Source organism: Caretta caretta, chromosome 1, assembly GCF_965140235.1.
Source record: "Caretta caretta isolate rCarCar2 chromosome 1, rCarCar1.hap1, whole genome shotgun sequence".
Taxonomy (NCBI): domain Eukaryota; kingdom Metazoa; phylum Chordata; order Testudines; family Cheloniidae; genus Caretta; species Caretta caretta.
The window spans coordinates 1,441,266-1,466,928 of record NC_134206.1 but is presented as its reverse complement, the minus strand read 5'-3'; the positions used below and the strand labels follow the sequence as shown (position 1 = coordinate 1,466,928).

At 47.5% G+C, this 25,663-nt stretch overlaps 1 protein-coding gene across 1 annotated transcript; it reads right to left on the bottom strand.

The window, feature by feature from the left end:
• Positions 1-6,618: 6,618 nt before the first annotated feature.
• Positions 6,619-7,566, bottom strand: LOC125641650 (olfactory receptor 52M1-like). The gene has a single exon (XM_048861964.2). It carries the CDS (start codon positions 7,564-7,566, stop codon positions 6,619-6,621), a length of 948 nt encoding a protein of 315 aa, XP_048717921.2.
• Positions 7,567-25,663: the final 18,097 nt, after the last annotated feature.

Below are 25,663 nucleotides of genomic sequence, written 5' to 3'. Positions count from 1 at the left end.
CATTCGAGTTATTCCTTAAGCTACAAACTGACAGTGAGAGTCCGACAATGATGTTGACTTACTTAACGCATACAATACAAGATTGGCTTGTGGCATTCACAGACATGCTCACCAGCATGGAACGCTGCTTCTGGGCTCGGGAAACAAGCACTGAGTGGTGGGATCACATCGTCATGCAAGTCTGGGATGACGAGCAGTGGCCGCAGAACTTTTGGATGAGAAAAGCCACTTTCATGGGACTGTGTGCTGAGCTCACCGCCACTTTCATGGGACTGTGTGCTGAGCTCACCCCCACCCTGCGGCGCAAGGACACGAGATTGATAACTGCCCTGCCAGTGGAGAAGCAGATGGCTATTGCAACCTGGAAGCTGGCAAAGCCAGACAGCTACTGATCAGTCGCTAACCAGTTTGGAGTGGGAAAGTCGACCACTGGAATCGTGTTGATGCAAGTTTGCAGGGCCATTAATTGCCTCCTGCTCAGAAGAACCGTGACTCCGGGTAACGTGCATGACATTGTGGCTGGCTTTGCACAAAGGGGTTTCCCTAACTGTGGAGGGGCGATAGATGGCATGCATATTCCAATTCTGGCACCAGCCCACTTAGCCTCTGAGTACAGAAATCAGAAGGGGTATTTTTATCATTCTCCAGGTGCTTGTGGATCACTGTGGGTGTTTCATGGACATTAACGCAGGCTGGCCCGGAAAGGTGCATGATGCACACATCTCTTGGAACACTGGCCTGTTCAGGAAGCTGCAAGCTGGGACTTTCTTCCCAGAGCAGAAGATCACTGTAGGGGAAATTGAAATGCCCATTGTGATCTTTGGAGACCCTGCTTACCCTTTAATGCCGTGGCTCATGAAACCCTACACAGGGAGCCTTGACAGCAACAAGGAGCAGTTCAACAACAAGCTGAGTCGGTGCAGATTGACTGTGGAGTGTGCTTTTGGCTGTTTAAAGGGAGGGCTGCTGGCGTTGTCTGTATGGGAAGCTGGATCTTGATGATGACAGCATCCCCACGGATATATCCGCGTGCTGTACCCTCCATAACATTTGTGAAGGGAAGAGTGAAAGATTCACTCAGGCATGGAAGTCAGAGGTTCAACACCTGGAGGCTGAATTTGAACAGCCAGAGAGCAGGGCTATTAGAGGGGCCCAGCGCTGGGCTGCAAGGATTAGGGTTTCCTTGAGGAGCAATTTGAGGCTAAAAGCTACCAGTAATGTCTGGTGCCTTGCACAGGAGTGAAGTGCAGTGGTTCCAATGTTAGTAGGAATCTGTGTTTGCTAAGTATGATGCACTGACTTGCAGTGCTTGTTGCTTTCCTGGGCTATGGTATCTTTTACTTAATGCAATAATAAAGAATGTTTTCAAAGCCAAAAAATGCATTTATTGAAAAGAAACACAACTGCTTGGATAACAGAAAGGGTATGACACATCTGTGCTGTTTAGGATGAGGGAAGGGAGTGGGGTGGGGAAAGGGACAATCACAGATTTGCATGTGTCCTGTTCTCATACTCAGCCTTCCTGTCTGGAGTGCCATGCAATGAGTGCTGCACTTCTGGCTGGCTAAAATGCCTGGTGATGGGGGTTGAGTGCAGTGGCAAGGGTCATAGTTTACTGGGCTGGGTGGTGAAGCTACAGGTGTTGGAGGCAGCTGCTGGTGGTAAGAACCCAGATGTTGGGAAAAGTGGGTTGGTGGTGACATGGGGGCACAAGGGAAAGAGTTTTGGGCCAAGGGCTGCAGGGCGGGGGCGGGCACGGTAGCGCTCCATCTGTATGGCTACGAGCGCCTGTATCAAGTCCTCTTGGTGCTCCATGGTGCTTAGCAGCCGCTCCGTGCTTTGGTGCTGGCAATCTGCATTCTGCTGGCGGACCCTCCTTTCACTCTCCCGCCACCCCTGCACTTTTTGATTTTCATTAAGGGACTGCTGCATGTCTTCTCTGCTTCTTCGCGGGCGCTTCCTGATTCTTCGGAGTCTTTCAGCCATTGACAACCAGGACTGCTGGGATCTCAAGGTTGCATCTGTAAAGCCAAAATGCAACACTTCACAGAGGCAGCATTGTTCACACCAGACAGAGCAATGATTGATCCGTACTTAAAGACAAGAACAGTGTACACAATAGCAGAAATTGCCCATCCCAAAGCGAGCACACATAACCCATGGGAGCACCAAAATGGTGACTAAACACAGGGAAAAGGGGGACTGATTGTTTCACGGTTGTAGTGTCCTCTGGGGTTCAGTGCCTTGAGGAGAGCCAACAGCTTCAGGGGGGCCCTATACTGAACACTGTCCCCACATTTTCCACAGGAGTTCGTCCTGAAAGAGATCTCACTGCTGAGGGTGACCTGGGAAGCAAGGGAGGGTCTTCTACTGCAATGTGGCTTCTGCCCTGGCCCATATGCAGCTTGCCAGTGTGCAGCAATGGTCCCCCGGCCCCTCATGGCACAGCGGCGTGGACATGTTAGCCTGACTGGGACAAGGACAATCGTAGCTCTGCCAAGGAATCTGCACAAGCACATTGCCCAGCATGAGACCCTTGAAGAGATCACTGAGGCCAATTACCGCAATGTGAGAGAGCACATCAATGCCCTATTGCATGCAGCCCTAACCCTCCTCGCCCCAAGAGCTTGCATGGAATAACTTCCTTCCCAAAATAAAAGCCGCTTACTGGGAGCCTTCTCTGGTGTTTGTCCTTCTCCAAGCACTGGCCGCCGTGACTGGCTACCTTCTTCCTGGCTTGAGAACAGCTCCTGGCTGCATGCATCTTGGGATGCCAGGGTGTCTTCCTCCACCTCAGCACCCTCGCTCCCACTTTGCTGCTGCTTCTTATCCTCCTGCCTTGTTGAACTAGGCTCAGAAGTGTCCATGGTGGTACTCAGAGTGGAGGTGGGGTTGCCCCTAAGTATCGCATCCAGCTCTTTCCATACCCTTTCCAGCATGGCCATACCCATATATATATACACACACACACACCCACAAACTTGGAAACCCCCCTATGCCATTCTTCCATTACCTATCCATCTAGGTGAAAGGTCTCAGACATGTGTGTTGGTGTTGACTTGCTATCTGGGTGAAAGGTCCCAGACATAGATATGTTAACTTTGCCATAGCTTAACATACAGGATATGGCCTGTAGGTCCCTTGAGTTACAGCTGAACTTACTTTAATATATATACTTTTCTTATAGTTTAAATATTCAGTTTATTGTAATAGGTTTATAGATTTATACTAAAGTAAGTTCAGCTGATAAGAAATAAGCTACTCTACTTTATTCCTTTTGTGAGGATCCTGAACTCAACAATTTTATGGTCACTGCTGCCCAGGTTGCCACCCACTTCTACTTCCCCACCATGAGATCACCCTTGTTGCTCTCATTCTAAACCTAACCAAAGACTGTCAACAGGCTTTTCTCCAGTTTCATACTAGAGCTCTGAGGAATCATACTGCTCCCTTACATACAGTGCAACTCCTCCACCTTTCCTTCCTGAGCGGTTTATACCCATCCAAGACAGGGCTCCAGTCATGTGAGCTACCCCACCAAGTCTGTTATTCCAATCGCGTCACAGTTCTCTGACTGTGCCAGGACTTCCAATTCTTCCTGCTTGTTTCCCAGGCTTATTGCGTTTGTGTACATGCACTAAGATAACTAGCTGATTGCCCTGCTTTCTCGGTGTGAATCAGGAGCTCCCCCCACCCCTGTGTTGCACCCTCCGCCTTGTGTTTCCTCCCTGTATTCTTACAAATCATTCTCTGCCGTAGTACCTGTGTAGACAGCCTGAAAATGGTTTCTTACCTCTATCTGTATAGGGGTACATGGGTTCTCCTCAGTCTTCTTCTGGAGGTCACTGTGATGGGCTGGATCACAGAACCCCCCTGGGAGCTGCTACCTGATATGCCAGGATTACTTCTGCTCCTGCTTTCCTTGTCAGCTTAGGAATTCAGTGCCCTGCCTGGTTTGAGCCAGACCCGCTAGCCTGCTGCAAACCCAAACCCAGATCTGAACCATGTCCCCTAACAGCTGTAGACTTAACTGAAAGCAGCTTACAGAAGTGTTCCTGTCCTTAACACTCAGATTCCCAACTCCCAATGGGGCCCAAACCCTGAATAAATCTGTTTTACCCTGTAATTTATACAGGGTAAACTCATAAATTGTTTGACCGCTATAACACTGAGAGAGATATGCACAGCTGTTCCCCCTCCCCCCAGGTATGAATATGCACTCTGGATTAATTAAAAAGTAAAAAGTGATTTTATTAAACACAGGAAGAAGGATTTAAGTGTTTCCAAGTAGTAACAGACAGAACTTAGTTGGGAATTGGTCCTGCTTTGAGCAGGGGGTTGGACTAGATGACCTCCTGAGGTCCCTTCCAACCCTGATATTCTATGATTCTATGAAAAAAGAAAAGGAGTACTTGTGGCACCTTAGAGATTAACTGATTTATTTGAGCATGAGCTTTCGTGAGCTACAGCTCACTTCATCGGATGCATTCAGTGGAAAATACAATGGGGAGATTTATATACATACAGAACATGAAAAAATGGGTGTTGAAGGGTTCATGTAGCGTTCATGCACCTGGAAACAGTCAGGGCACACCCTGACTGTTGTGTAGGAGCAATGCACACATTGCTCTGTTCTATCCAAGGACACGGACCATGAAAACATGGACCATCTGGGAAGTCATAATAAGGACATCAGCCGTGGGAAGCTTCCTCGGCCGAAGCTCAAGGCCTGAGAATAAAGATTGTAGTAGATAGAGGCTAGTAAATAGGAATATTAATCAAAGTCATATTATTTCCTTTGTTGATGCCTTTTGCGGTCGGTTGGGGTATGTGATGCGCAGGGGGGAGAGAAATAAAAGAGGTGGAAAAGCTGACAGGGGTAATCCCATCAGCAGACCAGCCTGCTTGCTTGCCTAAAGCCGTGTCCTGTCTTGTATTGAACCGCCACAGGGTGTTACCATACACACTGTAAGGGGAGTGATCACTTAAGGTGAGCTATTACCAGCAGGAGAGTGGGGGGGGAGAGAAAACCTTTTGTAGTGATAATTGTATCCAGTTTGCAAATTAATTTGTAACAAATTGACAGAGCCAGAAGAGTACCCAAAAGTCACCTACTCCAGGACAGGCCCAACAAAGATAATAACAGAACGCCACTAGCCATCACCTTCAGCCCCCAACTAAAACCTCTCCAACGCATCATCAAGGATCTACAACCTATCTTGAAGGACGACCATCACTCTCACAGATCTTGGGAGACAGACCAGTCCTTGCCTACAGACAGCCCCCCAGCCTGAAGCAAATACTCACCAGCAACCACACACCACACAACAGAACCACTAGCCCAGGAACCTATCCTTGCAACAAAGCCCGTTGCCAACTGTGTCCACATATCTATTCAGGGGACACCATCACAGGGCCTAATCACATCAGCCACACTATCAGAGGCTCGTTCACCTGCACATCTACCAATGTGATCTATGCCATCGTGTGCCAGCAATGCCCCTCTGCCATGTACATTGGCCAAACTGGACAGTCTCTACGTAAAAGAATAAATGGACACAAATCAGACGTCAAGAATTATAACATTCATAAACCAGTCGGAGAACACTTCAATCTCTCTGGTCATGTGATTACAGACATGAAAGTTGCGATATGACAACAAAAAAACTTCAAAACCAGACTCCAGCGAGAGACTGTTGAATTGGAATTCATTTGCAAATTGGATACAATTAACTTAGGCTTGAATAGAGACTGGGAGTGGCTAAGTCATTATGCAAGGTAACCTATTTCCCCTTGTTTTTTCCTACCCCCCCCCCCCCCCGCCCCTCAGATGTTCTTGTTAAACCCTGGATTTGTGCTGGAAATGGCCCACCTTGATTATCATACACATTGTAAGGAGAGTGATCACTTTAGATAAGCTATTACCAGCAGGAGAGTGGGGTGGGGGAAGAAAACCTTTTGAAGTGATAAACACCCATTTTTTCATGGTCTGTGTGTATAAAAACATCCTCACTGTATTTTCCACTTTATGCATCCGATGAAGTGAGCTGTAGCTCACGAAAGCTCATGCTCAAATAAATTGGTTAGTCTCTAAGGTGCCACAAGTACTCCTTTTATTTTTTATGTGGATTCTGGATTCCCTCTAAGCTCCTGATTGGCTTGTCGGCCCCAGTGCTGCTTCCTTGCTACACTCACTTGCAGGCTCCTTGTGAGGCTGCAGCTGCTCACTTCCCAGCACAGGGGCAGAGGGAGCCCAGCTGGGGGGAGGAGGGAGGTGGAAATGATCCAGTGAGTGACAGATGGAGGACAGGAGTAAGCAACCAGAGCCGGGGCCCAGAGTGAATAGGCAGAGAAGGAGGTGGGTCTTCAGGGAAGAGGCAGCATAGGGGGAAGTGCTTCAGTGGTTCCGTTACCAGTAATTACAAAGGTGACAACCTTATGAGTTAATGAGTTGTACTTAGACCAGTTCCCCAGTTTCTCACACGTACACAGCACAGTAAGGTCACAAAGAGTTTAATGTTTCATTGACTGACCAGTCAGCGATTCAGGGAAGAGGGCCCAGCACCATTTCACCAGCACAGAGCTCAGTCTGAGAGCCAGATCACCAAAAGAAAACTTTTAGGTCCCTTTATGAGTAAAGAGCTGGAGCAGCCTGTCCCGGATCTGTTTGGTCCTCACCCCGTAGATGATGGGGTTTAGCATGGGGGGCACCAGAAGGTACACATTGGCAATGAGAACATGGAAATGCAGGGCCACATTCTGGCCAAACCGGTATGTGAGGGAGGAGAAAATCGTTGAGACATAAAAAGCTAAGATGGCACAGAGGTGGGAGGCACAGGTCCCAAAAGTCTTGAGCCGGGCGTCCTTTGTGGGGAGAATGAAGATGGCCCTGAGAATCTGGGTATAGGACAGGGTGATAAAAAACACATCCAGACCGAGCACGCAGAATACTACAAAGAGACCATAGTAACTACTGATGCGAGTGTCGGAACAAGCCAGCTTCACCACGGCCATGTGCTCGCAGAGCGTGTGAGAGATGATGTTGGTTCTGCAATATGGCCGCCGCCTTGCCAGGAAGGGATGTGGCATTACAAACATGCCACCGCGGAGTACCACGGCCAGGCCGATCTTGGCCACAACAGGGTTTGTCAGGGTGGTGGAATGTCTCAGGGGATGGCAGATGGCCACGTAGCGATCAAAACCCATGGCCACGAAGATCCCAGACTCTATCACTGAGAAGCAGTGAATGAAGTACAGCTGGGTGAGGCAGGCACTGAAATCAATCTCCCTGGAATTGAACCAGAAGATACTCAGTGTTTTGGGCAGGATGGACGTACACAGGACCAGGTCGGTGACAGCCAGCATGCAGAGGAAATAGTACATGGGCCCATGGAGGCTCCTCTCCCTGTTCACAATGAACAAGATGGTGAAGTTCCCCAAGATGGCTATGATGTACATGGTGCAGAAGGGGATGGAGATCCAGACATGGGCCGCCTCCAGGCCAGGAATGCCCAGCAGGATGAAGGTGGAGGGGTTGGTGAAGTGGGTTGTGTTGGAATCTGACATGGAGTAGGGGAGGTGTCAAACTCTGAGGCAGAACGGTGTCTCCTGAGTGTACCGCAGGTTTCCCCAACTTCCTGTATGTGCCCAGGATCTAGGGTAATGGTCATAGGACAAATGCCTGGATGGAGAGACAAAATTAATATAAGAAACTACATGCACATGCTTAGGGAGATCCCCATTCAGCCGATTGCTGAAAATCTGAGAGTGGAAAAAAATCAAACTTTTTCCAAGACATGCTGGGGAAAAACACCAAACTAGAACACTCCTCAGGGAAAGGTCCTAGGCATCATTGTTAGCAGCTCCATGGAAACACCTGCTCTTACACAGCAGCGGCCTAAGGCAGTGTTTGGATGCCTAAAAGAATGGTATGGAGAATAACCTGCTCTGGATATGCGCTCAGTTTTGGTCACCCAGTCTCTATTAAGGATATAGCAGACAGAAAGGGGATTTCTAAGACAGGCTATGAGAATGGGGGGCTGCAGAAGAGACAAAGAAGGGGGAATATGATAGAGGAGAGGCAAATAAAGAATGGCACTGATTAAATTCAAATGAACAAACAGAGAATAGTTCCCAACCAGTAATATCTATAGACACTTAGTTTTTCAAAAGGGCTAATTCTCTAAAGTTGAGACAAATTATCAGCAAAACTTATTGGGAAGAAATATTTAGACGGAAAAATGGGATTGAAAAGTGGGACTTCTTCATGTCAAAAAGACACTATTCCACAGTCCAGAAAGTGGACAATTTTGGCTAGAAACCCGGTTCAGTGGAAAAGGGCAGGTAGCAATTAGGGTGGGAGAAAGTCATGGGACTTTCACATGGGAAAAAGAAAAAAATAGATAGAAAGCAGTACAAATGGGAAGATATAAAAATTGATATGGGACATTAAAGACATCCAGGAAAAATCCATGCTTCGCAGAGCTAAGGATAACAAAAAGGATGTTATTAACTATATTAGGAACAAAATACAGCCTAGAAAAGTGATAGGACAATTATGAAAGGGAGAAAGGAAACTCATTATTGTTGCAGAAAAGGTAGATGTGTTTGAGAAATATGTTTTTCTGCAATTGGAAAGAAGCAGTATGAGGCACTCATATCCCATGAGGTGATGAAATACTTTCCAGTCCATTAGCTGCCAAGATGTTCAACAGCATCTACAGTAGAACCGTAGAGTTACGAACACCAGAGTTACAAATTGACCAATTAACCGCACACCTCATTCAGAACCAGACGTATGTAATGATGCGTCAGCAGATCCAAACCAAAAAAAAAAAAAAGGCAAATACAGGACAGTTCTGTGTTAAAAGTAAACTATTTTAAAAAATAAAGGGAAATTTAAAAAAATAGATTTAACAAGGTTAGGAAACAATGGAAAAGCTGGTATTAGAGTAGTTAAAAGAAAAGTCTAGGAATATAATTAATGCCAGTCAACAACATGATTTGTGGGAAAAAGGTCCTGCCAAATAAACCCGATTTCATCCTTTAACACAAGTACACATTTGGCTGATCAAGGGAATTACACAAATGCAATAGACTTTGATTTCTCAAAGGTATTTGATTTAATAGGGGGAAATATTCAGAGAAAAAATTGAACAGTCTACAATATTAGTAGAGCACAGGTAAAATGGACTAAAAGCTGGCTAATGGACAGATCTCAGAAAGCAGATGTCAATGGGTCATTGTCAGAAAATGGGGGTGTTCTTAGTGGGGTTCTCTAGGGATCAGTTCTAGGCCTGGTGCTATTCAATATTTCCATCAAGGATCTGGAAGCAAATAGAAAATCACTGCAGATAAAATTTGCGGACGACCAAAGATTGGAAGAGTGGTTAAAATTATGAGGTCAGGGCAGCCATAGCGATTGATATGGAGCGTTTGGTAAGCTGGGCCCATGCAAACAAAATGTTCTCATACAGTGAAACAGTCTAGGGCACCATATTATGGAACGCAGGGACCCTGAAAAGGATTTAAGGGTCACTGGGGACAACCAACTCATCATGAGCTTCAGGTATGATGCTGTGGCCAAAAGGCCTGATGCGATCCTTGGATGCATAAACAGGGAAGTGGTGAGTTAGAGCAGGGGAAGGATTTTGCCTCTGCACATGGCATTGGGGAAACTGACTGTGTGCAGTTCTGGGGTCCACATTTCTAAAGGGATGTTGAAAAATTGGAGAGGGTGCAGAAAAGAGCCACAAAAATGAATGGATGCTGGAGAAAATGCCGGACAGTGAGAGTGACTTAAAGAGCTTTATCTATTTATATTATCAAAAAGAGAGAAGATGTCTTGCCCATGTGGAAAATTCTCATAATTATTCCAGTGAGGAGCCCTAGCACCTCCATGCTTTCCAAGAGATAAAAGTCAGGTAAGAGCCCCCATCCCGTTAACAGACACAGCCCTGAAGTGCAGGAGAAGGCGGTGAGAGTCTCTGTGCATTAACACACAGCTGATGACTGCAGTCTTTACTCAGCTCTTACTCCAAGGAGAACTTTACCTCAGTGGGGTCTTAGCAAAGTACAGCCAATGGCCTCAGAATCTGGCCTTGTATTGTACATCTATTAACACTTTTCTTTTTGAAGGATCCACTTTGCCACTGAAATGCAGCCACCTCGGAGCCTGAAGAACAGGAGGACTTGTGGCACCTTAGAGACTAACAAATTCATTTGAGCATAAGCTTTCGTGAGCTACAGCTCACCTCATCGGAGCTTGAGGTCATCAGCCAGCAGGCAGGTGTTCACAGAAAAGAGTGACCTTTTGGCCCATGATACTGGGGCAAACTCATCACCAGTAGAATGGGTCCTGGGATGTTTAATGGCTGTGCAGAGTGGAAAGGACCACAGACTTATTCAGTATCCCAATGGTTTTCAAATCATGGGTCGTGACCCAGAAGTGGGTCGCGGAATGGAAGGGACTGGGTCTCAGTGGCTCTGGTCAGCACCTCCTGTTCTGGAAGTGGCCAGCAGCAGGTCCAGCCACTGGGCAGGGGAGGCCACAGGGCTCCGCACACTGCCTCCCCACCCCAGAGCACCGGAGCTGGACCTGCTGCCGGCCGCTTTCGAGGAGCAGTACGGTCTGCAGTGCCAGAACAGGAGGGAAGCCTCTGCACCCTGGCTGCACCACTGACCGGGAGCCACTGGAGGTGAGCCCGCGCCCCAATCCCCTGCCCTGGTGCCCCAACCCTATCCCAGAGCCTGCACCCCCAGCCCAGAGCCCTGACTCCTTCCCACACCCCAACCACCTGCCCCAGCCCAGAATCCACTCCCACACCCTGAACCCAACCCATTTCTGGCCCCATCACACCCGCACCCCAATACTCTTCCCCATCCCTGAACCCCTCCCACATCCCACGCCCCTCATGCCCAGCTCCACTGGGTCATGGGCATCAGCAATTTTCTTCAACTGGGTCTCCAGACGAAAAGTTTGAAAACCACTGCTCTATCCCATCGTGCCCACATAACACTGCGTTTGTCGAGCAGGCAAGCTCCTCAGTAAGAGGTGGGGTACCTGTGAATTCTGAGATGGAAGTGTCCTCCCTGGGAATCCCTCTCAGGTAGCCATGTCCCACACCGCTCTCAGCCCAGCATCTGCAGCAGCGTCCCACTGCAAGGACTGACACAGAGGTGTGCACCATTTATAATATGATTCTGTGCAGTCCTTGTGGGGTTTGTTCTGCCTCTAGGAGGGAGGCGAGCATCTGGATGTAAACAGGTTGGAGACCAACCTGCCTGTGCCTCTGTGCTCTTTATCCAGCTTTAGGAATAAACAGCAATTAAGGGACTTTCCCAAAGGGAGATGAGAACTCTTGGGCTCTGTGCTGAATCAGAGAGGAATTGGCTGCTCTGTGTATTTGTGTATATTTAAAAATTAGAGTTGATTATTAAGAAAACTAGGGATAATGTCTATGTCTCCATAGGGTCTGATACCCTGTAAATGCCTAGGATGGATAGGTAGATAGTAGACAGACAGATCTGGAGACAGATGACTGAGGGGAGACTGAGGGGAGATGTGAGCACTTTCTGCAAGTACACAGGGCTGTTGCTTTGGGATCAGAGATCAGTAACTATCATCATACTGTGCATCCCCTTTCACTGGAGGATCTTCAAAACTCCTAGGAAAGGAAAGTCACTATGAACATATCCCCATTATACAGATAGGTAAACTGAGTCATGGGGAAACATGAATTGGCAAATGGCCCCCAGAGTTTGAATGGCAGGATGACAGACAGAACCCAGGATCCCTGACTTCCCTGCCATAATCACAGTCTTTCCGTCACACCAAGAGGGAAATGGTCTCTCGCCCTGGCAGGGACTGTTCATTGGGTGTGACGCATAGGGAAGGCTGCAAGAGGGAGCCTGAGCTTCTGCTATCTTTTCAAGGTAAATCTGAGGCTTTTTAGAACCAGATGGAGTTTCTGAGCTCCCCGTTCCTGGGAAATGTGAACTCCGGGATTCCACTTCTGCTCCCCCTCGGAAACCTGCCAAAGCATCAGTCACTGGGGTCACTTAGAGTGCAGTTAGAGCTCTGTCCTGGGGAACAGAGGCCCTCGCCCTCCCCTCAAAGCTGCCCTGGAACAAGGGAGGTCCTATAGGAAGGATAGAGACTGGATGTGTGTTTGCATTGGATTTCTTCTCTCCCTCTCGGATCATTTCCTCCCCATGTCTCCTATGTGGAACTGAAATCTAATGTTCCAGGCTGAGTCAAACTTTCCTGGACTGTCCCGGGAGTTAGGTGCTTAAGGATCTTTGTGAACCACTAGAAACCCCCCGCTCGATGATTATTCCCCATGAACATCTCCTTTCTGAGCTCTATCAATTAGCCAGTTCTCTCTCCATCTAACAAGTGCTCAACTGATACTGTCTAATGCTAGTTTGTTAATCTGAATGTCATCTGGTACTAGGTCAAACAACTCGGAATGGTCTAAATCTATTCCATCTCCCCAGTTCCCTTTATCACCCAAATCTGTTATCACTTTGCCACACCACTCCAGTATTAACTCTTCTGCCATCATTGTGGCACACAGCACTGCTGCACAAGGACCAGCTCTGTGCCCAGATGCTTGCAGCACCTGCTCCCTTTCCACCTCTCTTATGCTCAGGAGAGTTATATTGCATATGACAGGTTTCAGAGGAACAGCCGTGTTAGTCTGTATTCGCAAAAAGAAAAGGAGTACTTGTGGCACCTTAGAGACCATATTGCATATGGTCTGTTAGGATCTAGATATTCAGGCCTGTCTGTAAAGGCCTAGATTCTAAGAATTTAGGTGTATTCTTATCACTTGGCTAGTTCTAGAGGTATAAAGGAAAGAATCAAAATCACTGTCTGCCGGTGTAAGGGCCTTCTCTCACTGTGACAGTCTGAGGCTTTTGCTAAGCCACAGAGGCAGCCATAAGCTGGGAAGCGACCGGTCACCTCCTCACATCCCAAACTAGTCACATTGAAAGAAGGTGCTATGGGGCTGTTAGGATACAATCCTGTCCTGATAACGCCTATCGCCTCCAGAGAAAGGGAAGTGCCTAGAAGATGTAAAAGGAAACTTAGTTTGATAGCATCCTGTCTGGAAAGAACTCACTTATCAATAGCTGGGATGTGAAACCTTCATTTCTGTAAAAAGAAAAGGAGGACTTGTGGCACCTTAGAGACTAACCAGTTTATTTGAGCATGAGCTTTCGTGAGCTACAGCTCGCTTCATCGGATGCATGTGTTGTTCTATCACTGTAGTCCCCATTTCCCTATTGTTTGGCTGTATAATCTCTGTCTGGTTCTGGGATTGTTTCTGTCTGCTGTAGAATTAATTTTGCTGGGTGTAAACTCATTAAGGTGGTGGGATATAATTGGTTACATAATCATGTTACAATATGTTAGGATTGGTTAGTTAAATTTCAGGAAAATGATTGGTTAAGGTATAGCTAAGCAGAACTCAAGTTTTACTATATAGTCTGCAGTCAATCAGGAAGTGCGTGTGTGTGGGGGGGGGAAATGGGAACAGGGAATGGGGGTGGGGAAATTGGAATCATGTCTTGCTAAGGGGGGGGAAATGGGAACAGGGACACAGGTGTAAGGCTCTGTGGTGTCAGAGCTGGGAAGGGGGACACTAAGGAAGGAACTCATATTTGCTGGAAGTTCACCCCAATAAACATCGAATTGTTTGCACCTTTGGACTTTGGGTATTGTTGCTCTCTGTTCATGCGAGAAGGACCAGGGAAGTAAGTTGGTGAAGGAATAAGACCCCTAACATGGTCACCTGGGGAAACGGAGGAAGTTTTAAATGCTAGCCCTTAAACTGCAAACAATTAAACAAGTGTTGGGTTTGGCTTCTTGTTTCTTTCCCCCGCCCCAACCTGGTGCCACTTTTGTAAAGGGGGCTTTTCTGAAGTAGCTTTTCTGAAGTTGCAATGAGTGATCCCAAGGATGTCTTCACAAAAGCTGTAGCACGTGACCTCTCACCCATGCCTTGTGGCTTTATCCACCGTGGCTGGAGCAGCAAACTGACTCTTGCAGTAGCCAGCCGTTGTGATGATGGTCTGGCTTGCAGGGAAGTGCATTCAGTGGGGTTTCTTTTATAAAAAATAATTTTGCACCAGAAACAACGTACGAACTGTCAGTGCTACCCCTGTGCTTTGTATTCTTTGCAGCTGAAACCTAATCCATTGGCGCATCCTCCAGAACGGGACAGAGACATTCCCAGATTAGAAGGCAGAAATAGAAGACTCGGGAGGACGTGTTCAATGCGTTAATGTGCGCTTCCAAGAGTGACAAGACAGAGCTCAGCACTTGGAGGATTGTACTGTCCGACAACCTGCACAAGGGCAGGGAGGACAGGAGAGCATGTTGGGAACACGAGCGTGTCACCCAGGAAGAGATGCTGTGGATTATGAGGGAGCAATCCGATATGTCTGGTTGAGGTCCAAGAATGGCATCTGGACTCTAGAATCCTGCTACAGCCTATGCTGAACTTGCTGAACATTGCCAAGTTCCACATCCTCCTCTCCAAAATGTCCTACTATGCGTGGAGGGGAGAAGTCTGGTGTCCCTTCCACTCAACTCCAGGGGAGGGTACAAGGACCAGAAGGCACCCATTCCCACACTTTTGATTTCTTTTGCTTTACAAAGCTGTCCTTGTTCCTTCCCCAGTGTTATCAGCTTTCACCCCAGGTTATCTTACTTTTCTTTGCTGTCTCTGTGATTAGTGAGGGTGGAATTTACAGGGGACAAAATTCATTCAGCACACAGTGGTTAGAAGGGGTGTAGTTTACAGGGGAAGACATACAATGAAGGGGGAAGTTTGGTAAGGAACAACACAGATAAGTGTCACGTTGCTGTGGGTCATTGCTGAAACTGGTTGTCAACGCCTCACAGAGACTCAGAGCCCCTTGAAGTGCTCTTCTTATTGCCCTGGTGCCTGGCTGCTCAAAATTGGCTGCCAGGAGATCTGCCTCAACCTCCCACTCCACTGGAAACTTTTCTCCCTTTGTTTCACAAATATTATGGAGCACACTGCAGTCAGCAATAACAATGGGAATATTGCTTTCACTGAGGACTAACCTAGCAAGCAAACAATGCTAGTGGCCTTTTAAACATCCAAAGGCACATTCCACCACCATTCTGCACTTGCTCAGCCTATGGTTGAACCGCTCCTTGCTGCTGTCCAGGCTGCCTGTGTAGATTCTTCATGAGCCATGGGAGCAAGAGGTAGGCTGGGTCTCCCAGGATCAAAATTGGCATTTCAACATCACCAATGGCTATTTTGCAGCCTGGAAAGAAAGTCCCTGATTGCAGCTTTCTGAACAGACCAGAATTCCTAAAGATGCAAGTTTCACGCACCTCTCCCGCCCATCCCATGTTGATGTTGGTGAAACATCCCCTGTGATATGCCAGTGCTTGCAACGCCATTGAGAAGTACCCTTTTTGGTTTATGTACTCTTTGGCAAGGTGGTCTGGTGCCAAGATAGGGATATACGTTCTGTTTATAGCCCCACCATAGTTAGGGAACCCCATTGTGGCAAAACCATCCACTATGTCCTACTTGTTGCCCAAAGTCACTATCCTTCTTAGTAGAAGTCGTTTGATTGCCCTGGCAACTTGGATCACATCAGACCCCACAGTAGATTTACCCACTCCAAAGTGATTCCCCACTGACCGATAGCAGTCAGATATTGCAAGCTTCCACAGAGCTATCGCCTTTCACTTCTCAATTGTCAGAGCAGATCTCATTTTCAGGCTGGGGAAAGGTCTTCACAAACATCCACGAAAGTGGCCTTACACATTCGAAAGTCCTGCACCCACTGCTCAGCATCCCATAGCTGCATAATGATGTGGTCCCACCAGTCAGTGCTTGTTTAATAGGCCCACGCTCCATTGTGTCAAGGTGATGCACGACTGTCACCAGCAACTGGAAATTGCTCTGGTCCATGGCTTCCAGCAGGGCTGCTTGCATTGTATCACATTGTCCTGCTTCAGTTGAGTAAATGCAGCAGGATAAGGTGGGAGGTGTTTGTAATGCTCACAACAACAGTGTACAGCTGAGTGGGGTCCTTGCTTACTGTGCTGTAGCATCTGCTTGGGTAATCCAGGCTTAGGGGAAAAGCATTAAAAAGGCTTGGTTTCCTTGCCATTAATTTCGGGGGGGGGGAGGTAAGTGCATCATGGGAGGCTAACACGATGTACCCATAACCTCTTGTACAAATCATCGAAGCCCTGGCTGGGATGATTTATTTGGTGTTGGTCCTGCTTTGAGCAGGGGGTTGGAGTAGAACCTCCTAAGGTCTCTTCCAACCCTAATCTTCTATGAAATGTTTTGGTCCCGAAGTCATTGCAAGCTCAACAAAAAATTCCACGTGGCTCCATGCACTGTGGGATAGCTACTGAGGGTGCAGAGCTCTGTGCATTGATGCAAGCCTTCCTAGTTATGGTTAGGGTTAGGATTTAGATTTAGGGTTAGGGTTTGTGTTTAAATTTAGTGTTAGAAGGATGCACTCCGCTGACACACTCCGCATAGTGGGGACATGAGAGATCAACTTGCTTAAATCGGAGGCTCGATGTCAGTTTACATAAACCCAACTTAACTTTGCATAGACATGGCAGTTCGAGTGCAAACTAAGCCTCCTTCCGATGAATTCCCAGGACAACCCCTGGTACCAGAGGGGAGACCAGAGGAGAGGGCAGAGGTAACAGGGCTGAGGTGAAGGAAGGAAGGAGCTGTCCTGGAGATAGAACAACTGAAAGCCCCCAAGGAGTTGAAACTCTTGGGTAATGCAGTAGACTCCTGGAAGAGATTGAGACAGAATTTTGATATATATCTATGAAAACAGCTAGGTTTGGTGAGAAAGACCAGCAGAAAATTGCAAACTTCTTAAACAGTGCAGGACTTGAGGCAGTGGATGTATTTATTAGCATGTAACTCAGGCTTTGTCTACTTTCGTTGATAAAACTTTTGTCGGTCAGGAGTGTGAAAAAACAGGCCCCTGCCTGAAAAAAGAGCCAGTGTGGACAGCACTATGTCAGCAGGAGACGATCGTTGGGGGTGGCTTCATTATGCCAATAGGAGAGCTCTCTCCCATCGGCCTGGAGAGGCTACACGGTACAGATGTGCTGCTGTCAGGTCTCTAGTGTAGACACAGCCTCAGGCAGGCAGAGGAAGCTGGTTATTGCACAGTTTTGCAGAAATGTGAAGAGCCATGCATAGTGCAAAAGAGCAAAACATTCCAAAGATAAAAGTTTCACCTTAGAAGAGAAAAGTAAGGTGAATCTGTGATGTTCCCCTGGTGATATCTGAACCGGTGATCTGCTTGGTCACTCCAATCCTCGACTCTGGGAGCCAGCCTTACCTTGCTCCACTGTGAGAGCCCCCACTCCTGGGCTGTTCACTCACAGCTTCTGGCATGGAAGCTGCTCCCAGCTACGTGAGTGAGCACATTTGGCCAACCGCTGCGTTGACTGTGCAACCGAATGACCCTAGCCAATATCTCCGGTCCCAGACACAACCCTAGGAACCTCCGTCTTGCAGTGTCCAGTAATGCCCACTGGACTCTGCAAGCTTACTTGAGTTTGCCAGTTTAACAAAGAAATTGATATGTTCCAGGCTTGTTATCCCAAGGGGAGTCTCTGACACACTTCTAACTAAATACACTCCTTCAGGTAGAATAAACAAACAAATTTATTAAGTACAAAACATAGATTTTAAGTTATTATAAATCAGAGCACAAGTCAGATTTGGTCAAATGAAATAAAAGCAAAACACATTCTAAGCTGATCTTAACACTTTCAGTGCTGTTACAACCTTAGATGCTTCTCACCACAGGCTCGCTGGTTTCCCTTCAGGCAGGCTCTTCCCTTTGAACAGCACTTCAGTCACCTGGTGGTGGTGTCTGAAGATGGCGGTGGAAGAGAGAAAGCATGGCAAATGTCTCTCCCTTTTATCATGTTCTTTCTTCCCTCTTGGCTTTGCCCCCCCCCCCCTTCAGAGTCAGGTAAGCATTACCTCGTAGTCTCAAACTGACCAAGAGAAGTGGGCGCAGGGACTCACTCGAAAGTCCAACCGATCCTTTGTTGATGCCTAAGAGAGTGTCCTTTGTTCCAGTGAGGCTGGCCGGGTTTCTCCCATACATGCCCTGATGAGGTGTGAACTGCCCTTCTGCTCCTGGACAGTTTTGCCTGGGCTTGTTTTAAGCCATGCAGACACATTTTCAGCCTCATAACTATAGACATGAAATTATAACATTACTGTAGCAACAATGCTCAGTGCCTCATGAGCCTTCTGAAGACCCCCAACTTGACAAACTTTGCATTGGATACCACACAACCATTTTATAAGGATGAATATGGGGGTGCAGGGTGTTCCTCCGAGGTACAGTTTCACAGAGTCCTTTGAAGAATTCTGAACAGATGTAAGTAGGGGAACAGCCCCGTTCTTTTGAGAAACTTCCCTGGTTTATACAACACCACCCGGTGGAACTGCCTATCGAAGGGATATAAATCCTCACCTCCACTCCTTTTATCTAGAGGCCTGCCTGAACTTGAGGGCTCCCCTTCCACTCTCAAGTGTGCCAGAGTCCTCAAAACCCCAACAAGGCTGGGCCCAGGATTCCTGGGGGGCTCGATTTCCAACCTTTCTTTGGGTTACTTAGGGCAGGGGCTGGGGTGTCCCCACTCTGGGGTGCTCTCTCTACACTGGACACGTCCCAGACCTGCCAATCATTACATACAGTTCAAGCAAATACAATTTATTAAACAACCAATTAGAAAAGATAAGGAAAAAATGGGAAAGATTAAAGGAAAACTCAGCACCCCAACCTGTGATGTGAGGGAACGCCAAATAGCCGTCTCTGGAACGTAAGTGCAATTCACAGTCTGTTCCTCACATGTCCCAGGCCTCTGCCCATGCCCTGGCTGTGCTTCAGGGATGCTGCGGATCCGACGCTTGCTCTGGTGGTGGCGGCTCACCCTCAGGCTCTGGGTGGCAAGGACCTTCTTCCTAGTGTTGCCCCACCACCCCTGTTGGGGTTAAGATCCTCCCCAATCTGGCCTGCAAGGCCTCTTGTCTGGGGGCTTCTCTCTTCCCTGGGCCCTCTGCCCAGGATCCCCCTCAATCTCCCCAGCTGCTCACCGCACCAGGCACCAGTCGGCTCCAGCCGCATCCCCAGCACAGCTGCTGCTGCTCTGCTTCCAGCTCCCTGGGCTGCTCCTCTGGCCCCTCTGCCTCTGGCTGCTGCAGCTCTGCGCCCAGCACTGAACTGCTCCCTGGGCTGCTTCTCTGACCCTGCTGGCTCTGCTCCCAGCTCAGCTCCGTCCCCTTCTCTCTCCTTAGCTCAGCCCCAGGCAGCCTCAGCTCATATGGAGGATGAGACCCCCAGGCTCCTGACTTCCTCATTGGCCTGCCTGCCCTGTCAATCAGGCTGACCAGGAGCATTGGCCTCTCCCCATTGCCCCAGGGGCCTGGTTTTCCATTGACCTTGCCTTTTGGTACTGGGAGATGGCCAATCAAAACTCCTCACTACGTTTTAGTAAGGGGCCAACAGTCCCCTTACACAGAGCTTACACATTCCATTCTTTAGTCACCGGCCAGAGTTCAGCCCAAATTAAGTGCACATGGAACTATAGATACAAACCACCAGACATTCACTGGTTTGGTTTGTGCACTGAAGGATGCTCGGAGTGTCATATAGAGAGAAGGAGGGGTGCACAAAGAATCACAGGGAGTCTGGTTCATTTCTTAGAAGCCACATGGAGTAGAAAATATTGTTGAGCTTTGAATTTCTTGTATTCCTCTGAACCTGTCTAGACCCAAAATGAGGTACCCAGGCTGTGACAAGGACCCAGAATGAGGCCCACACAAATATTATCCTTGCAGGGGACTCTAGATAGATTTGTAGATTATATGGCCAGGCGGGACCCTGCTCTGACTTCCTGCATCGCAAAGGCCATAGGACTGCCCTGGATTAATTCCTGTTTGAACAAGAGCAGGTCTTTGAGAAAAAATATCCCATCTCGATTGAAACGTGGCCAGTGATGGAGACACTTTGAGCTTGACTTGATGTTCTCTGGGAAGCCAGTGTGGAGCATGGAGGACATGTCTGATGTGCTCATAGTAGTCTGTGTTGCTGAGGAGACTCTCTGCAGTGTTCTGTACTAGTTGGAGTTTCATAAGCACGGAAGGTGTCATGCCCAGGTATATCGCATTGGTACAGTCTAGACAGGAGTGAGAAAGGCCTATATAACTTAGGCCAGGTCATCATCCACCAAGATGGGAAAGAATCTCCTAGACATCCAGACATGATAGAAAGCACTACTCACAGACACTGCTATGAGAGAACTCAGCATCAGCAAGGCATCCAAGGGCACTCCTATACTATGTACTGAATTGCCCAGTTGCGGGTGTGAACCTTCAGTCAAAGAAGGCTTCACCGTGGCTGCCAGCTCTTCAAAATGCTTTGCTCTGCCCACCAGCATCACCTCTGTCTTGCTTGGCTTCCATTTCAGCCAGCTGTTCCATCCGGGAACTGGGCCATCTTGGTGACAGTCAGGTGGTTGTATGGGAAGGATAGGAGGAGCTCGGTGTCACCTGCATATTGCTGGCATTTGAGTCCATGTTGTGTGACCAGTTCCCATAGTGGCTGCATGGAGATGCTGAAAAGCCCCAGAGAGGGAACTGATCCTTGTGGGACTCCACCAGGGAGGGGTGTAGTGCAGGAGTTCCCATTACCACTAATTGGGCGTGTCTCTCCAAGAAGGATTCACACCATTTTAGTGCATCCCTCTGGACTACTGCTGCCTCTCAGTTGAGACAGCAGTATCTCATTGTCAACAGTGTCAAATAATGTAAAGAGGTCCAGGAGGATGAGCATGGATACCTGCCCTCCGCCTGGTGAGAGGAGGAGATCATCCATCAATGCTTCTAAAGTAGGGGAAGTGGATAGAAATTGACAGAAATGAGAAGTTCTGAAGTATAGCAAATGGATAAGAGAAGCAAAAGACACCAGAGACAAATCCATGGCTAGCAAAGCTAAGGAAAATAAGGAGAATATTTTTAAATATTGTGACTGAGGTCCCTGGGGAGGTATTCTGAGGTTGTGTCAATTAGGGGAAACTGAAAAGAATAGGCCAAACAATCCCCTAAGCTGGTGGTTCCCATGTCTCACAGGAGTGCCCTGAGCACCAGGCAAGTGGCTGTTCTTGGTGGTGCTTTCAGTCTGTCTGACTGGAGCTGTTCCACTATGTAAAAACAAACATTTAATTTAGCAGGGATTTGAATCTGGGTTTCCCATATTCCAGGTGAGGGTGCTGAACCACTGGGCTATGGGATACTCTGGGGGTGCAAACACTCAGATGCACACACACACACACACACACACACACATAGAGGCACATGCACACACACACACACACAGAGGCACATGCACACACACATTCCCAACCTGCAAGACCCCATCCGGGAGGCATGGTGTGAAAACCCCTAACAGATCAGATGTGCTGGGGAGATCGGGGGGAGAGGGGACACATTTCATTGGAGCGAAGACTCTGAGCAGCTCGTTAACTGTGGAGCACCATCTGCACTCAGGTTACTTTGTGCAGAGTACTGGCCAAACCTTAGGTTCCTACAGGGTTAGGCAGAAGATGAGCCAGGGTTTTGAAAAAGGCAGTGTCACCTAAGTTCAGTATTTACCTAAGTGCCTTTATGGATCTGTCCCTGGAAGCCTTTCTGGAACATGCTTTAGTCAAACAGGAGCTAAGGTTGTTCAAAGTAAAGTGAGTAGTATACAGTTCAATAGCATTCATCACCATGTATTTTGACAGCTTTCCATGCCCCGCCCTCTTATATAACACCCTCTATACCCATTTCTGTTGGTGTCGAGGTTTGGTGCTGTTTTGCCAGTTCGATTTTTTTAAATTATTTTTTATGTTTGAAGAGGGGGATTGTTGCATGCTTGTTCTCTGAAGTATTTGATTGATTATTTAGAGAAAGAGGTTGAAAGAATAAAGAGAGAGAGCTTAAAGAAAAGGCAATTAAAAATAATGCTGTTTTAGGTTTAGAGGAGAAAAGGAAACAAAGGTTATTAAACAGAAGAAAGATTGTTTGGTAAGGTTTAGTAAGGACTAGTTTGGAATGTTACTAATAATAGAAAAAGAGAACTTAAAGAGAAATAAAGATTTTTTTGTTTGTTTTTAAAGGGTTAGTATGAAAGAATAGAAGAAGTTATTAAAGAAAAGAAAGATTTTTGGTTAGGTTTATTAAGGAGAGATGATTTTAAAGGACTAGTTTATCTTATTATTAAAGAATAAAAAATGATATACATTTAAATGGTTTATTAAATATAAAGTTAGGTTAAAAAAGAACACATGGCAGAAAAAAAGGGACTTTTATAAAGTGAAGACTGTATAGTAAGCATATGGTAAAAATATAAAGGTAGGTTAATAAAGAAATATTTAAAATATTAAATATAAAGGTAGGTCATTACTGATGGCCATATAGACTGCTTGAGCCTTTCCTGGCTAGATAGAGAGCAAGACATAGGGCCCAGGTTAACCTATCCCATCCGGTGCCCATGGCTACTCACTCAAAGGTGCAGAGGAATGCGTCCTGCTCATCAGCGGGTCCTGTCTTACACAGTCCCAACCCCAATGCTGAGGTGCCATCCTATCCCGTGGGACTCACCAGTTTTGTAGGAGCTGCTAATGAACATTGTCTTGCTCCCTTATAAAGTCCTGCATGGTTTTCTGCTGTTCCACCTGCCAAGAGAGTAAGGTCTGCTTCTCCAGTTGGTGGGATTTCTGGAAGGCTCGCAGCACCTTTTGCATCTCCTCCTGCTGCTTCACCAGCCATTGCAGGGTCCCTTCTATCTCTGGGCTGCCATGCACTCGTGCTGGCTCTGGGTCCTGGACAAGCCACCATGTATAGTGCGGCGCAGCTCAGCCCCTCTTGCTTCTGCCCCTGCTGCCCTCACAGACCAGTCAGGGATGCCGCAGGTTGATGCAACCACCAGTGTACTTAATTTATAATTCTTTCCCACCACCACCTTACTATCTATATACAGGATTTCACAGCCAGGCATCACAAGCAGCAGACCAGAGCCACCAGTCCCTCTCAGTCTTTGGCCTTTCTCTTCCCCACTTCCTTCCAGCCTTTATAGCCCCTAGCTAATTAAACTGGCAGCTGATTCTAGTTGCCAGGTAGGCACAGGTCTATTCAGCCAGCTCCAATCTATTCCCCTTAATTGGAGCAGGCATGTCACAGGGGCTGATTAAGCACTCCTTGCCAAGCACCCTGTCACAAGGGCCAAACAAGGACCCTTAGCTCTCACAAGGGGCCATAGAGGAAAAACTCCTCTGCAGTATGTCCAGTGACTGCCTTTGTGAGTAATCAAAGGACGCAAGGACATGTGACATGCTCATGTGACCCTGTACTCCCACTTGGGCCAGCAATTTTCCAGGCACTTGGGCTGTGGGCTGTGTTTGGGACAGTAAAATTCCATGCACAGGGCAGAGGATATAGAAGGGGCCCTGAGACATCCCCATCTTATCTTCATTTCTCTGGACTGAGTTTCCAACAAGGACGCTCTGTACAAGGACTGATGACACCCAACCTCCTTGAGTATTTTTTGGAGAGACTTTTGCAAGCTAGCACTTTATTCCATCACTCCTATGATCGTGATCTATGAACACTGAAATATCACTTGGATGTATCTGATCTATTAACCATTTATAACTCTTCTTCTTTTCTTTTACTATTAAGCCTTTACTGGGCGGCAGTGTGATTATTGGGTATGATCTTAGTCTTATATTGACCTGGCTAAGTGTCTCTCGTCTCTTGAGATTGGAAGGACCCTATATGTGCTATGAAATTGGTTTTCACTGGCCTTCCATCATGGAGTCCAGTGTCCAGATGGTGAGCCAAGGGCTGGGATGCCTCAGGGGACTGCATTTTGACTTCTAGTTAACCAGTGTGGTCGGACAGAAGTTTATATTTGTTGCTGGCTTGGTCTGATGTAATGATAGAATGACTACCAGTTTGGGGTAAGTCTGCCATATTTCTTGGCAGTTTGTCCTGATTTGGCAACTTCATAGAATCATAGAATCATAGAATCATAGAATATAAGGGTTGGAAGGGACACCAGAAGGTCATCTAGTCCAACCCCCTGCTCGAAGCAGGACCAATTCCCAGTTAAATCATCCCAGCCAGGGCTTTGTCAAGCCTGACCTTAAAAACCTCTAAGGAAGGAGATTCTACCACCTCCCTAGGTAATCCATTCCAGTGTTTCACCACCCTCTTAGTGAAAAAGTTTTTCCTAATATCCAATCTAAACCTCCCCCACTGCAGCTTGAGACCATTACTCCTCGTTCTGTCATCTGATACCATTGAGAACAGTCTAGAGCCATCCTCTTTGGAACCCCCTTTCAGGTAGTTGAAAGTAGCTATCAAATCCCCCCTCATTCTTCTCTTCCGCAGGCTAAACAATCCCAGCTCCCTCAGCCTCTCCTCATAACTCATGTGTTCCAGACCCCTAATCATTTTTGTTGCCCTTCGCTGGACTCTCTCCAATTTATCCACATCCTTCTTGAAGTGTGGGGCCCAAAACTGGACACAGTACTCCAGATGAGGCCTCACCAATGTCGAATAGAGGGGAACGATCACGTCCCTCGATCTGCTCGCTATGCCCCTACTTATGCATCCCAAAATGCCATTGGCCTTCTTGGCAACAAGGGCACACTGCTGACTCATATCCAGCTTCTCGTCCACTGTCACCCCTAGGTCCTTTTCCGCAGAACTGCTGCCTAGCCATTCGGTCCCTAGTCTGTAGCTGTGCATTGGGTTCTTCCGTCCTAAGTGCAGGACCCTGCACTTATCCTTATTGAACCTCATCAGATTTCTTTTGGCCCAATCCTCCAATTTGTCTAGGTCCTTCTGTATCCTATCCCTCCCCTCCAGCGTATCTACCACTCCTCCCAGTTTAGTATCATCCGCAAATTTGCTGAGAGTGCAATCCACACCATCCTCCAGATCATTTATGAAGATATTGAACAAAACCGGCCCCAGGACCGACCCTTGGGGCACTCCACTTGATACCAGCTGCCAACTAGACATGGAGCCATTGATCACTACCCGTTGAGCCCGACAATCTAGCCAGCTTTCTACCCACCTTATAGTGCATTCATCCAGCCCATACTTCCTTAACTTGCTGACAAGAATACTGTGGGAGACCGTGTCAAAAGCTTTGCTAAAGTCAAGAAACAATACATCCACTGCTTTCCCTTCATCCACAGAACCAGTAATCTCATCATAGAAGGCGATTAGATTAGTCAGGCATGACCTTCCCTTGGTGAATCCATGCTGGCTGTTCCTGATCACTTTCCTCTCATGCAAGTGCTTCAGGATTGATTCTTTGAGGACCTGCTCCATGATTTTTCCAGGGACTGAAGTGAGGCTGACTGGCCTGTAGTTCCCAGGATCCTCCTTCTTCCCTTTTTTAAAGATTGGCACTACATTAGCCTTTTTCCAGTCATCCGGGACTTCCCCGGTTCGCCACGAGTTTTCAAAGATAATGGCCAATGGCTCTGCAATCACAGCCGCCAGTTCCTTCAGCACTCTCGGATGCAACTCGTCCGGCCCCATGG